Source organism: Amblyraja radiata, chromosome 32 (genome assembly GCF_010909765.2).
Source record: "Amblyraja radiata isolate CabotCenter1 chromosome 32, sAmbRad1.1.pri, whole genome shotgun sequence".
Taxonomy (NCBI): domain Eukaryota; kingdom Metazoa; phylum Chordata; class Chondrichthyes; order Rajiformes; family Rajidae; genus Amblyraja; species Amblyraja radiata.
In genome coordinates this window covers 26,979,594-27,000,655 of record NC_045987.1, presented here as the reverse complement: position 1 = coordinate 27,000,655, position 21,062 = coordinate 26,979,594, and the positions used below count along the sequence as shown (strand labels likewise).

At 44.0% G+C, this 21,062-nt stretch overlaps 1 protein-coding gene across 2 annotated transcripts in view; it reads left to right on the top strand.

Annotated features, from left to right (window-relative positions):
- The window catches only part of LOC116990966 (DAB2 interacting protein), a 649,973-nt gene that overhangs the window by 76,526 nt on the left and 552,385 nt on the right, over positions 1 to 21,062 (top strand). For both annotated transcript variants that reach the window (XM_033049168.1, XM_033049169.1), the window contains exons 2-3: positions 11,914 to 12,035; positions 15,344 to 15,470. In XM_033049168.1, the coding sequence (XP_032905059.1) occupies positions 11,914 to 12,035; positions 15,344 to 15,470 (249 nt within the window). The remainder of the gene's footprint in view (positions 1 to 11,913; positions 12,036 to 15,343; positions 15,471 to 21,062) is intronic.

Here is a 21,062-nt window from a genome sequence, read left to right as displayed (position 1 = left end):
TGGTGTTTTTCTGTGGGGTCAGAAATGGATGGAGAAATAACAGATCAAGTTTAATCTGAGCAGGTATGAAATGCTGCACTTCGGGAGTACAAATGTCACGGCAAAATGTATAATTAATGGCATGACTCTTAAACGCATTGATTTACAGAGGGCTCTTGGATGCAAGTCTATAACTCCCCCAAAAGTGGCAAAGTGTAGATAGATTGGTGATGATGGAATGATATGCTTTATTTCATAGGTCGAGGCATTGAGTACAAGTCAGGAAGCCATGATGCAGCTTTGTAGGGCTTTGGTCAGGCCGAATTTGGAGTATTGCATGCAATTCTGGTGGCATGATTATAGGATGGATGTGGAGGCTTTGAAAATGGTGCAGAGATGGTTTTCCAGGATGATGCCTGAATTAGGGGGTATTGGCTACAGGGAGAGGTTGGACAGACTTGGATTGTTTGCTCTGGAAAGCAAGAGTTTGTGCAGAGATCTGAGAAATGTAACAAACTTTGCAATAACGGACCTCCTGTACAACAGATTTTGGTTATCGCAGACCAAATCTGTTGTAGACAATCTGTTATTTCACAATAAACAGTAGGCAGATTGAGCAAATCTTATTTTAGTTCTAGAGATAGACACAAAAAGATGAAGTAACTCAGCGGGGCAGGCAGCATCTCTGGAGAGAAGGAATGGGTGACTTTTCTGTTTGAGACCCTTATTCAGACTCCAATTTGTGTTTATGGGCCTGTCCCACTTAGGTGACCTTTTAGGTGACTGCAGGAGACTATGCGGGTTGCCACATGGTCACCACATGTTGAAAATTTTTCAACATGTTGAAAATTTTTCAACATGTTGAAAAATTAGCGGCGACCAGAATGAAGCCGCAATGGACAGTAGCGAGAATTCTCGTGCCGTAGTTCAACCTCGTTGCCACGAGGTTGAAGGTTTTCGTAGGTTCACAGACCGGTGAATTTCACTGGCTTATTGGGGGAAAAAAGGCATAAGCAGTCGTTTTCAGAACCAAGGATAACCGACCCGTAATGTTAAATGTCCACCGAGCTTCACAGCCGTGTATCTCTGGATTCTTAAAAGTTGTCTCAACTCCTTCTCCCCCCCCCCCCCCACACTTTTAAAGGACTTACCGTACACTGTGCCAACCTTCCTGTTCATCGCGGCGTGTGTCTGTATCACCTTGGCTTTGCACCGTGTGAATTTCACCCCGACAGCGCTCCCCCTGCTTGCCCTGTTCCCCGCCTGCATAACAGGCTGGTGAAGGAAGCGGTGTGTGTGTGTGTGTGTGTTCCACTCTGACAGTCGCTGTTCCAGTTGCCGGGTTTTCAGGCGACTGCCGGCCACTTAACAGTCGCCGGCAGTCGCCAGAAAAATCACCTAAGTGGGACAGGCCCATTAGTCTCAATCTGACCATGGAGGAGACCTAGGGCAGAAAGGTCTGTGTGAGAATGGGAAGGAGAATTAAAGTGTTTGGCAACCTGGAGATCAGGTAGAGATATAGGTACTGTATATTGGTTTGTTCTATTTCTTCCACTGTATTTACAGCTGTACTAATAAAAGCATTTTGAATACTTTGGAGGGTTGCACATTTAAACAGCGTTTTGAACCATTTTAGCTTGGTTTGGACACACAGCATGGAAACAACGAGTCCATGCCGATGGGCGATCACCCGTACACTAGTTCTAACGTACACACTCGGGACAATTCAGTGTGTAGGATAGAACTACTGCAGTGGTTCTGTCATTTTCTCTCCATAGATGCTGCATAACTGCTCCTCCAGCATTTTGTGTTTTGCTTGATTCCAGCAGTTTCTTGTCTCCATTTGTAACTTTGTCTTAGTTTTGATAATTTTCTTTCACAAAATATCACATGTCTGCTCCGAGATTGAGTTAATTTTATTGATTGTGATGGCATCATTGATGCTTCCTAGATTGTCATTTCAACCAATAATGCACAATGAAAAATAGTCTTATTGAAATAAAAAATGGTGATGATACTCAGCCGGAGGGGGTGGGGAGGAACTCTATATTTCTAACTTTCTATTGAAAAAGTAAATATCGACTCAAATCCATCTTTGTAATTTTGGGTGCATTGAATTCTAATTTTCAACCAATTATTGTATCTACAAAAATAGCGAAGTTCTCATATTAATCTGAAAAACAACAAAAAACTAACAATATTTAGAAATTGGAAATTTAAAAACTGCTGGAAACGCTCAGTGGGTTTGCCAGTGCCTATGGAGAGAGCAGTAGACGTTCCAGATTGACAAACTCTCATCTGATGTGCTGAGTATTCATTTGCTGTGTGTTTATTTGATTTGGGAGGACTGTTGATGGTATTTGTAACATAATTATGCTTTTTTCCCCCCCTGAATGAATATTTACATAAGGTTAGGGTTAACAGATGTCATTATCCCTTGGTGTACAATAAACATTTTCAGTTTTGATTCTGTGATTGTTATGTTTCTAACATATTGAACACATTCTGTGGTGCAGCCTGAGTTAAGGCATTGTCTTTTGAGGTCAAACCGGGATGTGTTTTTCACGTGACTGGTTTCTGTAGCTGATAAAATGATTAGTATTTGCAGCTGCAGAGGATTTGAATTCTGGCTGCTCTGTGAAACTCGGTGATTGCAAAAAAGCATTGATAGAATAAGAAGGCTGCAACACTATTATTGTCATTTTGAATTTTAGTCTTCTACAAAAGATTTTTTAATTGGTTTTGGAATTAAATTAAGTTGATTGCTCATATATCTCACAAATCTGATTGATTTTTTTTGAAGACTTGACCAAAAAGGTCAATGAGGGCAGAGCTGTAGATGTTGTGTACATGGATTTCAGTGAGGTATTTGGTAGGCTGCTCTGGAAGGTTAGATCGCTTCGGATCCAAGGAGAGATAGCTGAATGGATAGCAAATTGGTTTCATGGAAGGAAGCAGAGGGTGATGGTGAAAGGTAGCTTCTTGGACTGGAGGCCTGTGACTAGTGGTGTGCCTCAGGGTTCGGTGCTGGGCCTGTTACTGTTTGTCATCTACATCAATGATTTGGATGAGAACATACGGGGCAAGATTAGCAAGTTTGCTGATGATAAAAAAGTGAGTGGTTTTGCAGATAGTGAAGATGGTTGTGAAAAACTGCAGCAGGATCTGGATTGATTGGGCAAGTGGGCAAGCGGAATGGTTGATGGAATTTTAATACAGAGAAGTGTGAGGTGTTGTATTTTGGGACGTCTAACAAGGGCAGGACCTACAACGTAAATGGTAGGCCTCTGGGTAGTGCAGTAGAGCAGAGGGATCTAGGAGTACAGGTGCATGGTTCTTTGATGGTTGAGTCGCAGGTGGATAAGGTGGTCAAAAAGGCTTTTGGCACTTTGGCCTTCATCAGTCAGAGTATTGAGTATAGAAGTTGGGAAGTCATGTTGCAGTTATATAAGACGTTGGTGAGACTGCATTAAGAATATTGTGTTCAGTTCTGGGCACTGTGTTATAGGAAAGATATTGTCATGCTTGAAAGTGTTCAGAAAAGATTTACGAGGATGTATGCTAGACGTTATGTGCTATAGGGAGAGTTTGAGTTGGCTGGGTCTCTATTCCATGGAGCGCCGGAGGATGAGGGGGATCTTATGGAGGTGTACAAAATCATGAGAGGAATAGATTGGGTAGATGTACAGAGTCTCTTGCCCAGAGTAGGGGAATCGAGGACCAGAGGACATAGGTGCAAGGTGAATGGGAAAATATTTAATAAGAATCCAAGGGGTAACTTTTTCACACAAAAGGTGGTGGGTAGTTGAGACTGGGACTATCCCATCGTTTAACAGGTGACTGTTAGACAGGTACATGAATAGGACAGGTTTGGAGGGATATGGATCAAGTGCAGGCAAGTGGGACTAGTGTAGCTGGGACATTGTTGGCCGGTGTGGACAAATTGGGCCGAAGGGATTTTTTCCACGCTGTATCACTCTATGATTCTATGAATAACAATAAGGGGTAGGCCATTTAGAACGGAGATGAGGAAAAACGTTTTCACCCAGTGAGTTGTGAATCTGTGGAATTCTTTGCCTCAGAAGGCAGTGGAGGCCAATTCTCTCGATGCTTTCTATAGAGCTCTTAAAGATAGCGGAGTCAAGGGATATGGGGAGAAGGCAGGAATGGGGTACTGTTTGTGGATGATCAGCCATGATCACAGTGAATGGCGGTGCTAGCTTGAAGGGCCGGATGGCCTACTCCTGACCCTATATGCAATTTGTTTAGTAAATAAGGACATTATTAAAATTTACCATTGAACTACTGTTTAATTTTCTGGCTGGCGTAAATTAATTATCTTTCATTATCCAATGATTACATGTGCCGATGGTAGCCACTCTCCAATGTCATCAATATATGTAGACAATAAATCCCACCAGATTGTTGGAGCTCAACTTGTTCTGAGCTGAACCAGGTAATGTCATCTGCTTTATCTGTGCAAGCAAGAGTGGGGACATTAACTTTTTTTTCTTTCAAGATCTTGGAATGTAAATTGTATGTCCCATTTCACTTTGGAGGTGTTAGTTACCTTTTTGGTTGGCTCTAGAATCCATCTTTGATCTGTGGGTCAGTGTCACGGTTGCATATAGTGTTGTGGATATGAATAGTTTTATAAGAGTTCAACACTAATTTGATATATTTGTACCAATTATTCAGATGCAAATATTAGAAAAATATCTGTAGTATTGAAAAATGTATAACTGTGCATGCTGATTATAAGGAATTTGGCCGCAGAAATTAAAGACTTGGGTTAAATTTTAACCTAACAGAACCAAAGTAACATAGTTATTAACTTTTGTGAAGTAAATATACAATATTTCACAGTGAATGGAAGGGCCCTGTGGAGTGCTGTAATTAAAATGGCATCACAGGATGATTACCAGGGCTTCTGGTACATTGGCCGCCATCCATTAGGGTGTTGAGTATAGGAGTTGGAACATTCTGTTACAGTGTATAAGACTTTGGTAACTCTGTATTTGGAGTATTTTGTTCAGTTTTTGTCACCCTGCCAAAGGAACAATGTCACTAAACTGGAAAAAGTGCAGGGAAGATTTATGAGGATGTTGCCAGAACATGAGTCTAAGCTATAGGGTGTGATTGGGTGGTCCAGGGCTATATTCCTTGGAGCGCAGGAGGTGAAGTAGCGATTACAGAGGTGTGTAAAATCGTGAGCGGAATTGTGAATGCCGTCTTTTATCCAACGTAGGGGAATCACGAATCCGAGGGCACAGGTTTAAGGTGAGACAGCAATATTTATTAGGACCCTAAGTGGCAACATTATCGCTCGGAAGGGATTGGGTATGTGGAACGAACTACTAGAGCTACTAGAGGAAATGGTAGCTGCTACTCCTGTAAAAGGCAAGATTGGAGCCACTGCAACAGTAGTGGCCATTAATGCTGAGTGGACATTTTAACTTGACCTCCGAGAGTTCCCTCTTCAACAGAAAGTTGTAAACAAATTCTAATCTAAAACGTAAAATCAATGTGTGGCCGATTGCACTACCAATGACACAGATTATGGGATCTAGAACCATCCAGGCTGCAGTATTTGAAGACGCCTCTTAAAGCACCTCTAATCCAGTCAAAAGGCAGAAAATTGTACAGGTGATTCTTAATGCAAAAAGTAGGACAAATCCTCCCTGGCACTTACTGGCCTTATCAAATATATTTGAAGTGATTGAAGATATTCTTGGCAGTGTAGTTAAGTATCACTTGTTCACTTTCCAGGAAATGGGCATCATTGCCAAGACCACCATTTATTGCTCATTCCTAATTACGCTTGAAGGTGGCAATGATCTGCTACTTTGAACTTCTGCAGTTGCCGGGGTAAAAATATTTCCACAATGCTTTAAGGGAACTGTTTCCTGTATTTTGACTTGTGATTTTGAGAGGAACCTGTGGGTAGTGATGTCAAGTCAAGTCAAGTTTATTCGTCACATACACATAAGAGATGTGCAGTGAAATGAAAAGTGGCAATGCTCGCGGACGTTTGTGCAAAGAGACAAACAAACAAACAACCAAACAAACTATAAACACAATCACATATTCTTTTACATTTTAAATATTGTGGGCGGAAGGAAAAACGTTCAGTAAAGTTAGTCCCTGGTGAGATAGGAGTTTACAGTCCGAATAGCCTCTGGGAAGAAACTCCTTCTCAACCTCTTCGTTCTCACAGCATGGCAACGGAGGCGTTTGCCTGACCGTAACAGCTGGAACAGTCCGTTGCTGGGGTGGAAGGGGTCTCCCATGATTTTATTGGCTCTGGAGTTGCACCTCCTGATGTATAGTTCCTGCAGGGGGGCGAGTGAAGTTCCCATAGTGCGTTCGGCTGAACGCACTACTCTCTGCAGAGCCTTCTTGTCCTGGGCAGAGCAATTCCCAAACCAGATGGTAATATTTCCGGACAAGATGCTTTCCACAGCCGCTGAGTAGAAGCACTGGAGGATCCTCGGAGACACTCTGAATTTCTTCAATTGCCTGAGGTGGTAAAGGTGTGTGGCGTGTGATGTCCATGTCATATCCTCAGAGATGTGGACTCCCAGATATTTGAAACAGCTCACCCTATCCACAGTATCCCCATTTATCCTCAATGGTGTGTACGTCCTCGGATGATGTGCCCTCCTAAAGTCCACGATCAGCTCCTTAGTTTTTTTGATGTTCAAGAGGAGGCTGTTGTCCTGGCACCAGTGCTAGATCAGCCACCTCCTTCTCATCGTTGTCTGAGATCAGGCCCACCACCACAGTGTCATCAGCAAACTTAATTATTGAGTTGGAGCTGAACCTAGCCACACAATCATGTGTGTACAGGGAGTACAATAGGGGGCTGAGGACGCAACCCTGGGGCGATCCTGTGCTCAGGGTGAGGGACTTCGATGTATTCCCTCCCATCTTGACTACCTGGGTGTTGCATGTGTTGCATGTCTCTTGTGTCAATGTTGTCCTTGGTGGTAGAAATTGCAGGTTTAGAAGTTTTGTAGGTGCACTATGATGTGACATTTTGTAGAGGGCATATTGCAACCATGCAGGCTGAGAATTTGCGCTTGTTGTGTTAGAGCTGCCCTTATGCATGTCACTATTACACACACTGATGTGATTTCCAGATGGTGAAAATGCTTTGGTGTGTGAGGTGGTGAATCACTGGTCACAGATATCTCCTCTAGCTACAGTTAGTTGTCCAGTTTCTGGTCAATGGTGATTCCTTCTCTTGTGAGAATGTTTGAGTGGGGAAAGGGAGAGACTTGATGATGGGAATGTACTTGGATATCAAGGAGAGATGATTCAACTGTCTCACTTCCATTTGCCACATCAGGGCAATGAACTGGTTGGGTCTGAAGAAGGGTTCTGATCCAAACGCCACCTATTTTTCTCCAGAAGTGCTGCCTAACCTGCTGAGTCAAACCCCTGTCTCACGGTGCGAGTCCACCCACGAGTGATCCCGAGTTTAAAACAAATCAAACTCGTGGTAATCACGTAGAATTAACGTAGCGGGAACGTCGGAACTCGTAACGCTATCGGCAGGTACTCGGGAAACTTGTTAACTCGTGATAATCTTTCAACATGATGAAAGATTTCCACGAGTCAAATTTAGTCTTGAAGTAAAAATGTTATACTTTTAAACTCGTTGTAAGAACGTAGCAGCCTGTGAGTTTACTGTAGTGACTCGTGAGTCTACCGTGGGCACTCTTTAACTCAGCGGGACAGGCAAGCATCTCTAGAGAGAAGGAATGGGTGACGGGATGACGTTTCCAAAATTCTGCTGCGTCTTTGTGTTACTCCAGCACTGTGTGTTCACTTTTTGTCAACCAGCATCTTCCCTTTCTTGTGTATGACATTATTTGTATCCGTGGCAGTTGATTGTCGCTCCCTTCAGTTTCCCAGGGGCTCGGGATGGACTGGAGTCGGGAGGGAAAGGTGGGGGGGGAGGGGAGTGGGGGGAGGAGGGGGGGTTTGGGGTGACTTAGTACGGGAGACAGGTGTAGGAGAGGTGGGCAGACACTTTAGTAGTGATTGCCCATGGGGTTCACTGTCGAGGACTTCATAATGCAGAGAGCATTGTAAACAGTGGAGCGATTAACCCTGGAAAGGGGGCAGACTTCTCTCTGAGTTGGACCCAGGAAACTGAAGCAGGCTCACGTAGACTTAATATTTTTTAAGAAAGTCGGGAGAGAGAAAACAGGGAATTATAGACCAGTTAGCCTGACATCGGTGATGGGGAAGATGCTGGAGTCAATCATGAAAGATGAAATAGCAGCACATGTGGATAACAGTAACAGGATCGGTCCGAGTCAGCATGGATTTACAAAGGTGAAATCATGCTTGACTAATCTTCTGGACTTTTTTGAGGATGTAACTAAGAAAATGGACAAGGGAGAGCCAGTGGATGTAGTGTACCTGGACTTTCAGAAAGCATTTGATAAGGTCCCACATAGGAGATTAGTGGGCAAAATTAGGGCACATGGTATTGGGGGTAGAGTGCTGACATGGATAGAACATTGATTGGCAGACAGGAAACAAAGAGTGGAGTCAGGGGATATGGGGAGAAGGCAGGAACGGGGCACTGATTTTGGATGATCAGCCATGATCACATTGAATGACGGTGCTGGCTCGAAGGGCCGAATGGCCTACTGCTGCACCTATTGTCTATTGTCTATATTGTCTAAAATGATGACCTTCAACTTTTGAACCTGATCCACATTGTATAAAGTTTAATTTTGGTAAAAGAGTCTTATTAATACAGTAAACCCTGATTATACTGGACCATGGAGGGGGAATGCTGTCAGTTACTGCCCATTGTCTGCTATAAACAAATAAGGTATTATTGTATGTAGTTAAAACACAGAAGTAAAGGTGATGGTTAATACACAAAAGGACACAATGTGCTGGAGTAATTTAGCGGGTCGAGCAGCATCTCTGGGGAACATGGAGAAGTGACATTGGGACCATTCGTACTGATTCGGTCTGTAGAGTCATGCCTCTGTCCCACTTAGGAAACCTGAACGGAAACCTCTGGAGACTTTGCGCCCCACCCAAGGTTTACGTGCGGTTCCCGGAGGTTGCAGGTGGTTTCCGGAGGTTGCAGGTAGTGGAAGCAGGTAGGGACACTGACAAAAACCTCCGGGAACCGCACGGAAACCTTGGGTGGGCGCAAAGTCTCCAGAGGTTTCTGTTCAGGTTTCCTAAGTAGGACAGGGGCATTACTTAGATGTTAGTGTAGGGTGTCATTTCACCTTAAAACTAAGCGCCGATGTCACTGGTCTGCAGCTGCGAGCTTCTCCCCATCAGCTACCCTACCGAACGGCTGGTGCTGCCCCAGGCTGACAGCTCCCACTCAGTCCGCTCTCAAAGACAAGATGCAATCGGTTACTGTGGGGCTCCTTCCCCCTCCCCTGCAGCCACCGACACCCAGAGTGGAGTATGTTGGTGACTCTGGAGGAGGAGGCGGTGGAGAGGGTTAGGGGAGGCAGAGTTGACAGAGCATGGTTGAAGGAGGCAGCGGTAGTGGAGTAGGTAGCGGACAAAGCGATGGGTTGACAGGAGGAAACGGCAGCTGGTGAGAGGGGAGGAAGCCCCATGGTGACCGAGCGCATCCCATCAGTGGCAGCGGCCCGAATAAAGCACTGTCCCCAGGGGCTACAACGTGAGCCACAACAGCGATGCTTACTGGATCGCGCAATGGGTGGGGAAGAGCTCGCTGGTGCACCTTGCAAGTCGGGGAAGATCCCGGAAGTCGGGGCTGGATTGGCTGTGCGAGCCGGTATGGCCTCAGCAGGTCCGATCGTTATAACTAAAATCTGTTATAAAGGGGTCCGTTTAAACAAAGGTTTACTGTACAGGTAGAATAACATGATAGTTCCGATCCTAAGAAACTTAGTGTTACAGACCATTGCGTTACAAAAACAATTGTCAATGGGGGGAAAAGGGGGTTAGGGGCTAGAGATTCAGACCCTATTCTTTTTCTGGCTGAATTTTAAAACAAGGTGCATATTTGTATATACCTGTATATTTAATAGCTGTATATTTCACTGCAAACTAAAAATGCTAAAGGCTATCCATTTTGTTGTTTATAATAGGGTATGATTGCACAAGATTGCTTGTCAATTTCCAAAGTAACTTTTAAATGGCCTCCATGACAGCCTATATTCTTATGGGACCATGATGTCTGATTGCTGTTGGGAGGTTAGGTGGAAACTGGAATTTTCCAAGACAGATTTTTTTCTGCTTGTCAACTTTCAAAGTAATTCTTACACCACCCAAGTTGAAACTGGCAGCCTGTCTGAATGGTGTGGGGCTAGTTCCCGATTTGAAAATGTGTTCTAACTAATTTGGCCCACGTAATGCAAATAGGAATTCCCTAATTCATGAATTGGTTTATATCCCGTTCATGCTATTGAAATGCGGGTTATAGCAGAATGACGTATAGCATCTCTTTCTGATGATGAGATTCACTAATGCACGTTCTCTGGGCTTGCAAAGCTAATTTTACAAATGTGGGGACATTATTCCTTGGCATATATAAACATTTTTTAATCTATTGGGTTTGTTACTACTGTTTAATCATGCAGGTATCCAAATCCTTTAGACTTTAGAGATACATCATGGAAACAGGCCCTTCAGCCCAGAGTACACGCCGACCAGCGATCACCTTGTACTGTCCTGCACACACTAAAGGGCCTGTTCCACTTGGGCGACCTAATCCACGAGTTTAGAAGACCCTAGACGAGTTGAAAAAAATGTCAAGGTCGTGTTGACTCGCCAAAGTAAAAGACCTCCTACGACCTCCTACGACCCACTCGACCTCAGTCTTCCACACCTAAGACCAACTACGACTAGCTACGAGTGGAAAATGATCACATGATAAAATGACGTCATGTTTGCATTTTTTTCTTGGGCCAGTTACTGACCTACAACTATTTACGACTACCTACGACTACCATCACGACCTACTACGACCTACCTACGACCTATCTACGAGTAAAAAGTATTAATTTTTTCCATGACGAGCTTTTTTTTACTCGTGGACATTTTTTATCAGGCTGGAAAAAACGCCACAACCTACTTGAGGCCACGAGTACGCGGAGACCACTCACGAGCATGAGGAAGAGTTACGAAGACCCCCTACGACCTTGTGGTGACCATGCTGCGAGTATGAGTCAAGTGCAAACTTGGCAAAGGTTGCCAATTAGGTCGTGAAAGTGGGACAGGGGCTTAAGGGCAATTTTCAAAGCCAAATAATCCATAAACCTGTACATCTTTGGAGTGTGGAAGGAAACTGGCGCACCCAGAGAAAACCCACACTGTCACAAGGAATATGTACAAATTCCCTACAGATAGCACCCGTAGTCAGGATTGAACCTTGGTCTCTGGCGTTGTAAGGCAGCAGCTCTACCACTGTGCGCCCATAACTGAATTATAGTTATATCCTTAACTGAATTTTTCCCCCATGTTTTGTCTTGAACTAGTTGCATCATTTAGAATGTGGAATTCGGCTTTTTGGCTCACTGAATCTGCACTAATCATCAAGAACCTGCTAACACTAATCTCATTCATCCCACATTCCCATTAACTGTTTCTTGTTCTGGATTCCAGCATTTGCAGTCCAACTTTTTTCTCCCAAGGTCTGTGCAATTATAAACTGATAAAGCTATATATTTTTCTGTTTAATAGCGCCGAATTATGGTTAATTTATCTTTTTTTTTTCTTGTGCTTTGCAACTTTGGTCTCAATCCTTTTATATTGTGAGGAATGTGAGGAAGCAAATGTGTATAATTTCTTACTGTATTGTCCAAATTTGCTTTAGCCCCCAAATGTAGTGAAATCCAACAGCCAAAAAAAGCTTGTAACTTTTCACTTTAGACACTCTTCCTTATAATGTTTGAAATATTTATTTTTCAGATGTAAGAGGTCCGCCCACACACAGAATATCTTGCGGAAGATCGCATTATGAGCGTGCAATATGGAATACCAAGTTTTGTGTTGTCACTGATGGTCAGCTATTGTTGCTGGATAAAGAGGAGGTATGTAAGCTTGATTAGGGTTTCTAGTTTTCATTCTGTAGGAGGAAGCATCTCTATTCTGGCAGGTGCAGGCGTATTAGCAACAGTACAATGATAATACTCAATGAAAGTAATCGTGTCGGCATGCATCAAATTGAGGAGAGTAACTCCGTTAACTCAACTGTGATTTTAATGTTGTCTTAACTATATTTCTCCAAGAAAAATGTAGTGTTTTTAAAATGTTGCCCATTTCAGTCAAAGCTAAAGTAAGCCAAAACCATCATTAATATTCTAAATATGTCCTTTTCGATGTAAAAACATTGAACCTGGCATCTTGAGACTGATTGCAGACCCCACAGTTTGCAGAGTTGGTCATTTCACCTTAAAACTAAGCGCCGATGTCACTGGTCTGCAGCAGCGAGGTTTTCCCCATCAGCTACCCTACCGACTGGCTGCCGCAGCCCGGGGCTGACAACTCCCCCTCAATCTGCTCTCAAATAAACGATGCAACCAGTTACAGTGGGGCTCCTTCCCTCTCCCCTGCAGCCACCGACACCCTCCAGAGTGGAGTATGTTGGTGACTCCTGAGGAGGAGGAGGAGGGGGTGGAGAGGGTAAGGAGAGGCAGAGTTGACAGAGCACGGTTGAAGAAGGCAGCGGTAGTGGAATGGGTGGCGGACAAAGCAACGGGCTGACAGTAAGAAAGGGCAGCTGGTGAGAGGGGAGAGAGCCTCATGGTGACCAAGCACATCCCGTCAGTGACAGGGGCCCGAATAAAGCACTGTCCCCAGGGGCTACAATGTGAGCCACAACAGCGATGCTTACTGGATCGCGTGATGGGTGAGGAAGAGCTCGCTGGTGCACCTTGCAAGTCGGGGAAGGCCTCGGAAGCCGGGGCTGGATAGCCGGTGTGAGCCGGGATATCCACAGCAGGTCCGTCCGTTATAACCGAAATCTGTTATAAAGAGGTCCATTAAAAGAGGGTTTACTATACAGATAGTATAACATGATTCCCAAGGTTCCCAAGAAACCCAGAAAATAATAAAGCAAATTATATCAATAGTGAGTAAAACTCTCATGTCCTGAGAGTTCCTGGTGACCTTGTTTATGATTTGCAAAATGTGTACTGAATTTATTACATATTTAGAAAAATTACCAATTTTATTGGTAGCAGAATTGGGTAGGTGAGGTGAGTCTGATCTTGTAGAACTTTGGAATAAGAATGAAGGATTGAATTACCTGCTTTTATTGTGAGTTATCTCCTTTATATTGTAAGTATAAGGGTGTGGACTACCATGTAAACATTTACATCCATCCATGCTTCAAATAGGATTGTAAAAAATATTAGAGGGAATGTTTTGTGCACTCCATCAGAGAGAGAAACCACTTAAATATTGTGGTAGATTATGACAGTGAGTGCTAAATATTTCGGATCCAAATACAGTTGTAGGTCCTTGGTGAATTATTCCCTGGATGGAAGATGTATTAAATGGTGGGTTTTTTTTGGTATTTTTGTTATTAGTGTCCTTTTCCTGTGTGTAAAATTAGGTAACTAAACTAACAGAAACATTCTTGCCATTTTTGATATTGGGCTGGTATTTTCAATCTGGGCAGGCATACCTTTCCTTGTACTTAGGACGTTGGAAAATATTATCTTTAGTTTCCAGCACATTTCCAATATATATTTTGTAAAGTGTACATTTTTAAACATTTGCATTTATGGAATTAAATCCGATTGGTAATTACTACTTTCCACAAAATCTTTAACCACAAGATCTCTTAAGCCTTCCTCATAATTCATGACCAAATCTAAAACAACCTGTTCCTTGATAGGTTCCTGAACATATTCCAAGGAGCAATCCCTGATTCACCTCATAAATTATTTTAAGATGTCCTTGCTAGTTTTTCATATAGATTAAAATCTCCCATGATAGTAGGTCAGGTCCTGCATGTTAGAAAAGTTGAGTCTAGTGGTAAGAAAGTTGTAGAAAAAGGCATGTAGCCTGAGGTCAGAAGTTCACCTTGGTGTTAAAAGGAGACGGTGATTGGGAATTGAAGTTGTGACATTGATTGAAGATCATGGCTGTGAAAAAGAAATCATGAAATTGAAAATGAAAGTTTCTGAAATGAACAGCTGACCCAAACACTTAAATGTCACTTGGAAAATCTACCTTACCATTGAAAATTTGAAGGAAAGATTGAACTGTTATGAAGTTGTCCCATCACCTTTGGAACTTGAGAGTTGCTCCTGAATGAACCATTGCATACTTAAATATATGAAGATGTCATATCTGAGTAACTGTTTATACAGTATATCCTTATCAGCATGCAAAACATGCGAGCCAATTCTTGAGTGTGCACATCTTGTATGATACATTGAGCTTTGAACTTCCCTTTAACATTTTTAGATTTGGTGTATTTGTAATTATTGAACTTTTTATACCATTCACTGCGAGTCAGATAAAAATGCAATGAAAATGTATTGACATGGTTGATGGATAAAGATATTTCGATCAAGATGATGGACGTTCACTTTCAGGGTATGTAGGTAGACAAAGTGGTGAAGGTGTTTGGCATATTTGCATTCAGCATACAGAGCATTGAGCACAAGAGTTGGGACATGTTACAACTACAAGATAGACAAAAGTGCTGGAGAAACTCAGCGGGTGCAGCAGCATCTATGGAGCTCATTCGCTCCATAGATGCTGCTGCACCCACTGAGTTTCTCCAGCACTTTTGTTTACCTTCGATTTTCCAGCATCTGCAGTTCCTTTTTAAACACTTACAACTACAAGACATTGGTGAGAGCATACACAGGCTATCATGTGCAGTTCTGGTTGCTATACTTTATGAACTATATGGTTAAGTTACAGGGACTGCAGAAATGATTAGCAAGGATATTGCCAAGACTAGTGGATTTTAGTTATGAAGAGAACCTGGTAGGCTGAGACTGTTTTTCCTGAAGCTGGTGACCTAAAGCGGTGTTTAAAATCACAAGGGGCATAGATAATGTGAACTGTCAGTCTTTTTCCTCAGAGTTGTGATGTCTAATACTGGAGGGCATGTTTAAAGAGATAGGGTAAAGATTTCAATGGGACATGGGGGGCAAGCAACTGTTGGAGCTGTTGGAACAAGTGGTTGAGGTGGGTACAAATTACAATTTAGACATTTGGTCAAATTTGTGGATAAGGAAAGTTTAGAGGGATATGGACCAAACTTAGGCAAATGAAATGATCTCAAGAAATTAATGGTGTTTTGAAGTTGGGCTGAAGAGTCTGTTTCCATGCTGTATGGCCGACTTTATAATCATGGATTGTACTTTTTTCCCAGATTCATCCCTTGTTACTGCAGGAACGGCGAGCGGAGTCATGTCGGGCAAGGCTGTTACGCAGAACTGTTAGCGTACCTTCTGAAGGCCAGTTTCCGGAGTACCAACCGGATCCCTCAATGGAGTATGGTGAGTTGTAGCCAATTTAAATTTTACATCTGCTACCCGTTCAGTTGAAGTAATTGATTATTTTCAAGTATTTCAATATATGTTAAGTACTTGTGGAAAAAGATGCAACATTTCAATTTCTCATTGTAATATGATTTGAGGCATGCGTTGTCATATATAATGATTTGCTGTTTTCTAAATGCAAGTACAAATAAAAGTCAGAATTTCAAAGGTAAGTGAAGGATGGATGGACTCGAGAATAGTTACCTCTAGCAAACTATAGTTAACAAATTCAGTATCAGAAATGGCACCGCATGTAACAGCAAAATGTTACAATTGTTGTTGGTTTGCATCACTGTCCAAACCACCTATAAGTGAGTTCGGTATTCCGACTGCGCATGCCCAGGTAATAGGTCACTAGCTATAAAACAGTCTCGGCAACGGTGATGCTGCATTGTGTGCAGGCTTGCGTTTCGTCCGTAGTCGGGGTCGGGGTCGGCTCTCCATCGCTGCGGATGCTGTTGGGCTGTCCCCGTCCCCTCCCCGGTGTTCCGATCCTGTCCAGAGTGACCCTGGGCTGGCGAGGCGGCCCTATTGCAGCCGCTGCCTCCAGCTCGGCTCTGCCTGTCCCGCTGAGTTGGCCCCGACAGCCCTCCAGCCCCATTCCGACACCGAGATCCTGCTGAAGATGGGCAGCTGCTGGCCCTGCTTGAAGACGGCCAACTCCAGGTCGGGGCTGAAGGCCTGCCGCAGCGTGGCACAGTTGAGCACTGGGCCGGAAGAGGCCGAGCCCGAGCCCAGGTTGGCGCTCTGACACAGGCGAGCCCGGGGCCCTCGCTCCTCATCGGGGTTGTGGATGAAGTGGCAGTGGGTACCGTAGGGGCAGTAGGTACCAGTGGTGTGCAAGGTACGGCTTTTACTTGGGGTGGCAGCTGAGGGAGCGCAGTTCGGCCAGGCCGTGGGCGAACTGGCACTTGTCACCGTAGCGGCCCATCGGGGAGTGGGTTCCTCTGGAGTTGGAGCGGGGTTGGGCTGGAGTTGGCATTGGCTGAGGGTTCTATGGGCCTGGGGCCGCTGGTGTTGTTGGTCCGGGCTGTCGGTTGGCCTGGCTGGAGAGGCGGAGGTGAGCTGGGTTTGGCGCTTCTCCACACTGGCGGTGGGCCTGGGGACCGGTTGACGTCTCCGCCCGGCCCGGTCGGGGATGGTACACTCGAGTGGGACACACACACCGGGGACGGCCCAGTGGCAGTTCGGCAGCGCTTGCGGAGCTGGATATATGGGTTCAATCCTGGCTGTGGATGAGGCGGGGTTCTGTGTGCGTCAGCTGCCGAGAGCCTGTCCAGTCTCTCCCCCCCCCCCCTCCCCCCCCCCCCCTCCCCCCCCCCCCCCCAAACTATGCTCACTGAATCTACTGGGCCTCGTTCGATTTTTATTTATAGCGTTCGACCTTTGACAAATCCCATGATCCCTTGCGTTTCGGAATACCGAACTCGCTTATTGGAACTGTGAAATTAATTTGTGTTTTGTACAGATAATACTGGAAAAGGAATCTGTATTCTTTTGATTTCTTCTGACTTTGTCTTGGTTAAATTAACACACAGGTGTTTGCTAAAATGTAGTGTACTGATTTTTTTTAACCTTTTACATAGGCTGTCTGCACAAAATATCTTCTAAATGTTGGACCATAATTAATTGTAAAACATAATATTTATGATCTTGAGCATTTTGATTCTTCCATGTGCTGTAAAATGAACTTGCTACTCTTCATGACAATTACAATCATCAGTTTGGATTAATCATTATTTTTTTTTTTGGAAATATTCCTTATGCACAAATCTTTTAAGTTGCTGCTTTGTCTGCGTGTCCATATTTAAGATGGCAACATATGACATTGTTCATTATTACAACAATAACAAATAAATAATAGTTTGCATTGAAACAGATAAAATTTAATGGGTTAATTATTTGCTGATTCCTACTTTAATTTGCTTGTGTGCTTTTGTATCAAAATTGATGCGATGAAGGCTTGTCATTTTGCATGGTGAATTCCTAATCATTGTAATACTATTGGAAGTACTGAGTGGAAGACGAGGCATTGTTGAGAACTATCAACTCAAAATCTGCATTGGTGGAGACTGAGTGCTGCTTCCTTGTTTCCTTTCTTTAAAATCCCTCCTTATTTTCCTGTCTGTTACTTGACAGTACGAATGACCCCCATGCTACTTTTGTTCTTGTGAATGTCATTAGATTTTGACCATGGGACGACAGATGGCACAATGGGCTAAGTGTTCGGCTGGCGACCGGAAGGTAGCCGGTTCGAATCCCGCTTGGAGTGCATACTGTCGTTGTGTCCTTGGGCAAGACACTTCACCCACCTTTGCCTGTGTGTGAATGTGTGTGAATGTGTGTGAGTGATTGGTGGTGGTCGGAGGGGCCGTAGGCGCAGATTGGCAGCCACGCTTCCGTCAGTCTGCCCCAGGGCAGCTGTGGCTACAAAAGTAGCTTACCACCACCGAGTGTGACTGAGGAGTGAATGAATAATCAGTAACAGTATCAGTATATCTTTATTGTCATTTTCCTGAGTACTCACATATCCTGAGGAAACAAAAAAACGTTACTCAACCAGTGTCCATTCAGTGTGCAGTACAAATAACAACAAATAACTAGAAATAAAAAACATATATCATGAACAAATTAAATTAAACACTCTACTCTCTACTAAACATCAACAGGCGTTCCGATCGACAGCTGCTGCAGTGTGTCCAGGTAATGCGATGTAAAGCGCCTTGAGTATTAGAAAGGCGCTATATAAATCACATCCATTATTATTATTATTATGGTTCAAATCCTAATAAGGTATAATAGTAGCGCAGGAGTGGCACAGTGGTGCTGCAGGTAGTGCAGACGTTCAGCTCCAGCAAATTGGGTCCCACCCTGACATTCTGGGAGTGGTAATGCAGTTAATGTGAGAGAAATGAGTGAGAACGGGGTTGCTCTGAGAACTGACATAGACTCAATGGGCCAAACAACCGTCTTTAAAGAAAATGTGAGAGTCAAATCTTGTTCCTTGTCAATAACTTGCCTTCCAGTTTTGGGATCCCTCTATAAATAAACAGTCTACAGATTAACATGCTGATTTTTTTTCTTTTTACTTCATTAAAATTATAGCTTCTCTTATTTGCAAGGTAAGTGAAAATTGGACCAAAAATTGTTATTGCAAAGTTATGGACTAGGGGCGCCGCATTGATGGCTGCCTCTGCCTACAGTCTGTCTGTTTTTCTATCTTTTTTTATTTTTAGTCTGTTTTAAAAGTTCGTTTTGGAGGATTTTTAAAGTATTTCTATGTGGGGGAGGGGGGGATGGGTAAGGGGGAAACCATTTCCCAGTCACTTCCTGGCGAGGATGCGACTATTCTCTGAGTCGCGTCCTCGCCCCCCTCCTCACGTCCTACCAACTGGATTGGCGCGGTCTTTCCTGCTGGGGACCGGCCAAAGCTTCAGCAGCGGCGGCACAGCACTGGATTCACCGCGGAGCGGGCGATGCCTACCTGGATCGCTGTTTAAAGCTCCGGAGTGCTGGGTCTGCTGCTCCAACATCGCTGAGCTGGGGTCTGGAGAGCTCCCAGTGCGGGCAGCGCTGACCAAATGGCCGATTCGGATGTCCAAGCCATTGAGGTGGTCCTCCAGTTCCGACGTCGGAGTTCCAACATCCTGGCAAGAGGGCATGAACATCGGGCAGCCCGTTGCGGCGACTGCAAAGGGTTCGGGAGCCCCCCGACCACGGGTGAACAACAGAGGAGGATGACTGAAATTTGGAGCCTTCCCTCACAGTGGGAAACTTTGATTCGGCTATGTGGGGATGTCTGTGTTAAAGACTATCGTGTTTTGTGCTCTTTATTATTCATATGGTTACCACACATTTCACTGTACCAATTGGTACATGTGACAAATAAATGTATCTTGTATCTAGGACTAACAAAAGACAATATTCATTAACATGACTCTTACTCTTATTTCGGTGCCTAATAGAGCATGTTCACCAGCGCATAGAATGCATTTATTTTCCACATGAGGGCCAAAAAAAAGTGCATACTCTATTAATTGGCCCTGATCAATGCCATGAATGAAATTCAACCTTGTTCAATTCTCTATAATTGGAGAAATGCAGGAAGATTGAAGTTATGGACGGAAAATCATGCTTGATTAATCTTCTGGAATTTTTTGAAGATGTGACAAGTAAAATGGATGAAGGGAAGCCAGTGGATGTAGTGTATCTAGACTTTCAGAAAGCCTTTGATAAGGTCCCGCACGGGAGACTGGTGACTAAAATTAGTGCACATGGTATTGGGGGTGGGGTGTTGACGTGGATAGAAAATTGGTTGGCAGACAGGAAGCAAAGAGTAGGAGTGAACGGGTCCTTTTCAGAATGGCAGGCAGTGGCGAGCGGAGTGCCGCAAGGCTCAGTGTTGGGGCCGCAACTGTTTAACATATATATTAATGATTTGGAAGAGGGAATTAGGAGCAACACTAGCAAGTTTGCGGATGACACAAAGCTGGGTTGCAGTGTGAACTGTGAAGAGGATGTTAGGAGGTTGCAGGGTGACCTGGACAGGTTGAGTGAGTGGGCAGATGCATGGCAGATGCAGTATAATATAGATAAATGTGAGGTTATCCACTTTGGTGGCAAAAACAAGGGGGCAGATTATTATCTCAATGGGGTTAGGTTAGGTAAGGGGGAGGTACAGCGAGACCTGGGTGTCTTTGTACACCGGTCACTGAAAGTTGGCGTGCAGGTACAGCAGGCAGTGAAGAAAGCTAATGGAATGTTGGCCTTCATAACAAGAGGATTGCAGTATAGGAGTAGAGAGGTTCTTCTGCAGTTGTATAGGGCTCTGGTAAGACCACATCTGGAGTATTATGTACAGTTTTGGTCTCCTAATTTGAGGAAGGACATCCTTGTGATTGAGGCAGTGCAGCGTAGGTTCACAAGATTGATCCCTGGGATGTCGGGACTGTCATATGAGGAAAGATTGAAAAGACTAGGCTGGATTCACTGGAGTTTAGGAGGATGAGGGGATATCTTATAGAAACTTATAAAAGGACTGGACAGGCTAGATGCAGGAAAAGTGTTCCCAATGTTGGGCGAGTCCAGAACCAGGGGCCATAGTCTTAGAATAAAGGAGAAGCCATTTACGACTGAGGTGAGAAAAAACATTTTCACCCAGAGAGTTGTGAATTTGTGGAATTCCCTGCCACAGAGGGCAGTTGAGGCCAAATCACTGGATGGATTTAAGAGAGAGTTAGATAGAGCTCTAGGGGCTAGTAGAATCAAGGGATATGGGGAGAAGGCAGGCACAGGTTATTGATTGGGGACGATCAGCCATGATCACAATGGCTCGAAGGGCCAAATGGCCTCCTCCTGCACCTATTTTCTATGTTTCAATCAGATACACAAAAGGCAAATCATGCTAATTTTACTGTGACATTTGCCATGGCCGGAGTGTGTATGAAATCCATTTGACCTCTGTGTAAATTATAGGTTATGACCGGCATTTATAACACTTGCACTTTTAATCTGAACATAGAGGTTGGAGGAGGTAGAGGGGGGGGGGGG